Source organism: Carcharodon carcharias, chromosome 4, assembly GCF_017639515.1.
Source record: "Carcharodon carcharias isolate sCarCar2 chromosome 4, sCarCar2.pri, whole genome shotgun sequence".
Lineage (NCBI taxonomy): Eukaryota > Metazoa > Chordata > Chondrichthyes > Lamniformes > Lamnidae > Carcharodon > Carcharodon carcharias.
Window position 1 is genome coordinate 68,910,740 of NC_054470.1, and position 6,000 is coordinate 68,916,739.

Sequence of the window (6,000 nt, forward strand, 5' to 3'; positions counted from 1 at the left end):
GTTTTAGTGAAAGCAATTATCCCCAGTTAAAGGAAAGGAAATAACATGCAATGTGGATAAAGGAGAGCCTCTAGATGTGCTGTACTTGTCTTTTCAAAAGGCATTTGATAAGGCGCCACATCAAAAGTTATTGCGGAAAATAAAAGCTCATGGTGTTGGGCATAACATATTAATGTGGATAGAAGATTGGCTGGCAGAAAACATGGAGTATGCATATATGTGTATTTTTCTGATTGGCAAGATGTGATGAGTGGAGTTCCACAGGGACTTCAACTTTTTACAATTTCCTAGAGAAATGACACGTGGGGTGGGGGATAGAGGGTGGGGAGGAGTAGTTTTAACCTAACCCACCCACTAATCATGGGCAGAGTTCATGTCAAATGCTATGTTGCAACTCCTTTTGAAATCATTGAAGCATAAAATCAGATAGGGTGTAATAGGCACATCAATGAAGCTGTTCTATTCCCACCATGTGGGTTGGGCTACAATTATACCCCTTAAGGTCTCAGGGTTGTAAGTTACATGTTAAGATGAACTTATTTTCATTAAACATGCAAAGATCGGATGGAGTCTTTAAGATCCTTATGGGCATAAGAGACTGTGGGAGTGATTTTTATCTTCATTCTTAGCCAGTGAACTGATTGAGCAGATTGTCCGCCTGTTATACAACCCACCAAAATTTATTTTCCTTTGAAATCAATGGGCATGGAACTGAGGTTGTTCCTGGTTCAGGCTGGTGATCCATCCTTCCAGTTTACTGCCTCAGCAGTTCAAAATTACCGCCTATTTCTCTTCAACTGTGAGCACAGACTGGAAGACACAGGTTCAAACTTTACCACACCTCAAAGGAATTTAAAAATTATGCCTCGTTACAAAGTAGTGGCATTATGGAACAGACAGGCTATAAAAATAGTTGATAGTTAATTAAGTCTGTTAAAAAAAAGGAACTGAATAAATATCTGATTGGGATCAAAATTGAAGATTATAAGGACAGCACTGATAGAAGACACAAAATATTCTACAGTGCATGGTGGCCGTTGAACTGCTGGGGCTGAAGGGTATTGCCAACCTATGCAGAGTATTGAGTAAAGCTAAATAGTTGCAATACTGGGATGGATAGATATTGCAGAATTTGCCTGATTAGTCTTTTAGCATTAGAGAATATATACCTCAAAATGTTAAATATTACTAAGTAGGCAGAGTCCATAATAGGGTAGACTGCTCCTGGCTTATCGAAGAGAAGTTCCAATAAACAAACTTACCCTACCACCAATTCAGACTCCCCCTCAGTGATTTTCAAATTCTTACAGGTAAGGCAATAATCAGGGACTGAATTATACAGGGCGCCATGGTTCTCGCCCTCCTACTGTCTAAAATGTCAGGCCCACCCAGGATAAGAATGGCTGCCCACAGTCACTTAATGGTCAATTGACCATTAATAGGCTTGAAGTGGGATTTCTGCCCTCCAGTAACAGGAAGTCCTGCCTCAGAGAGCTGCTGGCTAATCAGAGGCCAACAGCTCTCGATGTACCAGTGGCACCAGCGGGAACAGTGGCCATTGTCAGTAGTGCTCTCAAGAAATTAGACAAAGATGTCATGGACACAGGGCAAAGAGAGTGTTAATGGTAGTGTTAAAGACTAAAGAAGATACTGAAAGTGGCATAAAGGTAAGATAACAGAATGTGGTAATAGCAGAAGAGGGTCGGCGCTCTGTGAAAGCAGTATTATTGCAGTTGGGGCAGTGGCAGGTGAGTAGGCAGTGGACAGGCCACCCACTGGATTTAACATGCCCCCGCACCTTCAAACTCACCAGTGGGAGTGTTAATTTCTGCCCCAGATGCATATGAGCAGATTTTCTAACTATGGTATGCAAGTTAATGGCTGCAAAGGTTGCCTGATCAGTAAGAGAATACCAAACATCCAACATTATTCTCATTATGATTCTTCTCCTCAAGTTTATGGATTAAACAGCCTTCTCTTGTTCCATTGGCCTCTTAAAGTCTGGCTTTCAAAGAGATACATTGCATTGAACTGTACAGTGTTTAGTTTCTTGCATATATAGTAGGCCTCCATCACTACCTGCAGCTTTGTATAATGGGTGATTGTTTCCTGAAAACTTGAACTGTAGAATAGAACAATGTTCATAAATAAGAAAGATGTTAGTTGATTAGGAAAGTCTTCCTCACGAGTTCATTAGGATCGTGTTACCTATTGCTATTGAATACTATATGTTAGCCTTTTGATCTAAACTAATAACTGAATAGAAATACCCGACATTCTAAACCGCTTTCTTTTTTGGTTTGATTGTAGGTCGCGTCATTCCTCCAACTATTCAGCAACATTCAGTGCCCAGTTTCTACCAATCTGCCCCATCAAGCACTTACCCAGGTTACCAGTGTAATGGAAGCACACCAATTGACAACTTTCACCATTATATGGGAACTTACTATCCCTCACTCGCACATCATGTGGACATGTACCGTTACCAAGTTCCAATGAACAAACTTACCCTGCCACCAATTCAGACACTCTATCAGCAGTTTTCAAATTCTTACAGGTATGGCAATAATCAGATGTGTATGGGCAGATTTTGTAACTATGGTATGCAGGTTAACGGCTACAGTGGTTGCCCAATTGATAACAGAATACCAAACATCCAACATTATCCTCATTACGATTCTTCCCCTCAAGTTGAGACCCAGCTAACGGAACCTGCTTCTAAATCAGTGTCAAATTTGAGTCATCAGACTTTGGTTCACTCGGCAGTAGCTCGTGGCAGCCAATACCCTTCATATACAAGTTCTTACCGAGCAAATGATCATCATCCTGCTAATTCTTTCCAGATAGAAAATAAAGAGAATGAACTTAGTATGCTTGGAGCTAATGGTATTTCAAGGCTTCCTTCATCACTTAATTACGACATGGCTAATACTTCACAAGCAGAAGTAGCTGCAACCGTCAATCTCAGAGTTCCAGAAAACACTTCTCAAATGCCTTCACAAAATGAGGTACCTGTTCCAGAAGAACCTCAAGAGGTTTGGTCAGACAGTGAACATAACTTCCTAGATAAAGATATTGGAGGGGTTGCTGTGGCACCATGCCATGGGTCCATTCTTATTGAGTGTGCAAAACGCGAACTACATGCAACAACCCCATTGAAGAACCCCAACAGAAATCACCCAACAAGGATCTCTCTTGTATTTTATCAACACAAAAGTATGAATGAGCCAAAACATGGATTAGCACTCTGGGAGGCCAAGATGGCAGATAAAGCCAGAGAAAGAGAAGAAGAAGCAGAGAGGCTTGGTGTGGATTATGTGCCTACCAAATCTTACAGCAAGAAAGCAAAACGAGAGGTCCCAGAATCGCATGAACCTATAGAGCCACCACAGATACGTTTTATGAAGACTCTTGCACAAAGGACTATGACTTTCACAACAAACTCAGTAACTACAGCGTTCCCATATGCCTTCACACGGGTTACAGGGCCTTACAGTCGATGGATATAGCTTCCTACTCACTTGGGTTACCTCATATTCTGTCTAGCATTTGGCAAGGCAGCTGTGCTATACCCAATGAGGAAAAGAAACAGTGTTTTTTTTGGGGCACTGGAAGAAAGAGTAACACACCAGCAAATGGAGACAGCCTGCTAAACACTTACCCTGTATCCCAGCTCAACTGTTAAAGAGTGTTCACAGTAAGGACCCAGCTGAAAAGCGTCCTATGCAAAAAGTGCTGTTTCAGAACATCATTCTGGAATATAGATGCATGCAGAGTCTTTCTGTAAATTAATTTAATCAAAATATTTATGCCAGACACAAGTGACCTCTAATGTCATTAATGAGCCTATTCTTTGGAAGCAGGGCAGGAAGAGAAGCTAATCCTCTGGTGCTGAGTATTACCGTTACCAGGGTAACATTTAAAAGCTACAATTTCCAACATGTAGTTTTTGTTACATAAAATGTCTATCAAACTCTTAGCAGTTTGTTTTGCCTTTCTCTATATATTGTTTGCAGATAACAGTCAACTCAAACAGCTAGAACCGATTTTAGTTGACTAGTCAGGAAAAACACTGAAAAGTTTGAAGATCATGGTGCTATGAAAAGTTTGAAGACCATGGTGCTATATTGAGAGGATTTTTAACATCTTTGATGTAAATCTCAAATGCCATTTAAATGGTTTCATAATAATTAACATTTTTCAATTGATTAATTGATGCTGAGGTGTCCTTTCATAACATAGGCGCATTTTAACTTAAAAGCTACAGTTGTTTTTTTTTAAAAAGCCTACATTTAAAATGTAGTAAAGTACTTTAGAGGGTCAGCGAATTCTGATTCTGTAGTAAGGATCCTCAAAATGAATTTTACAGAATATTTTGTAAGATTTTGGTGTTCAAAAAGCACTTTGAATATTTTAAGCTTTGACAACTTGAAGGGTGATTAGGGTACCAAGGCATTAAGAGATTTACTGTAAAATAAAAACCTGTCAAAGTACTTTATAATATCCTAGCCATAAGTCAGACAATAGGCTATGTATACTTTTTAAGTGTCATTGATTACCTTAGTTTGGGATTTACTGGACACAAGGGGGAAACCTTAACAGAACTTTACATAAAACACTGATTCTGGTGCTCGCATACAGTATGCAGCTATATTTGTTATATTAAAATATAACAGTCCACAGTACATCACTAAAGTGATTGTGCAGTTTTGGATCCTAGGCTTTCATATTAACACTTATCTCACAGCATGTTTTTGACAATAATACTATGGTTATCCTAGACCAATTAAGACATTTATAAATGAATTATATATTCACTCAATAGATTTGATTTGCGATGAGATGTTAATGTTTGGGTAGAAATGTATTTTTTTTATAGTTACAATGTAAGCAGTGTCTTTAAGAGAGAGAGCTGATAACATGCCAGGGAAGATGAAAACAGGGTTAGTTGTATCCAAATGGAGAAATCAGGCAGCTGGCTTGCTGTGGTAATGTTTAAATCATTAATTTGTAAATATAAAAGTACAAAAAACAAAAAAAGGTTAAAAAAAGGTGTACAGTAAATTAATTTGTAAACAGAATTTTTTTTTTACTTAACGCTTTTACTATTTTAGTACTGTAATATTTTCCTAATACTTTTTTTTAAGCTTTTCTTTTCAGAATGGTGCTACTCAATCTGCTACAGTTAAAATGTGAGTTTAAGAAGTTTAAAGGGGGTTGGAGATGTTCCTACTTGTCATATACCTCAGCTCTTGTACTGAGCAATAGGAAAATGATGATTCAGAAGTCAGTAGTGTTTTGTACACCATCATTGTTTAATTTAAAATAGTCTTTATGACATAAACTTGCAATTTTTTTCATTTTGATACTTGATAACTTGAAACTCAAGCTTTTGTTCTACAAGAAGATCAGGGATATTACAACTCTTATATTCTCCTTATGCCAATACATCACCTGTGTTTTAATATCACCCTTTTATCTTGTTTTTATTTTCAGGGATACTTTCACTTTGTTTAATCCCTATTTGGATTTTATGTGTATAGTGGGATACATGTACTTGATGCTTCTAAAATGAGCGTTAGTAAAGCAATGGCTTTGTTTTTAATTCTAAGCGAGAAAATATGTAATAGTTCTTTTTTTTCTTTAAGAATTTGGATGATGTATGCACTGAGCTGATAAAAGGGAAGAAAAAGAAAAGAAATGAGAAGTTTGTTATTTTCATGTGGGGGGTGGGGTGGGTGGGGGTTTATTGGTATCTCATATGAATGAATGAACTTGTGCCACTTGTTGTACAGGGCCCAGCTTCAGTAGCAACATGTCTGTTGGAAGTAAAGTGCACGTATAGGGTATTGGGTTGATGCTAGCCATACTTGAAGATGCTTCAGAGTGGTGTTGACATTACTTGAATTTAATTTCAGCTTGATTTACGCACAGCAGTATATATTATTCACTTCTCAAGCTAGAGGTTAATGTATACTCAAGTGTAGGATACTTAGCTGA

The 6,000-nt window shown here is 38.1% G+C and overlaps 1 protein-coding gene across 2 annotated transcripts in view; it reads left to right on the plus strand.

The window, feature by feature from the left end:
• tet2 (tet methylcytosine dioxygenase 2) overlaps positions 1–5,721 on the plus strand; it is a 168,191-nt gene extending 162,470 nt beyond the window's left edge. For both annotated transcript variants that reach the window (XM_041186250.1, XM_041186249.1), the window contains one exon: positions 2,311–5,721. In XM_041186250.1, the coding sequence (XP_041042184.1) occupies positions 2,311–3,509 (1,199 nt within the window). In that variant the 3' untranslated portion in view covers positions 3,510–5,721. The remainder of the gene's footprint in view (positions 1–2,310) is intronic.
• Positions 5,722–6,000: the final 279 nt, after the last annotated feature.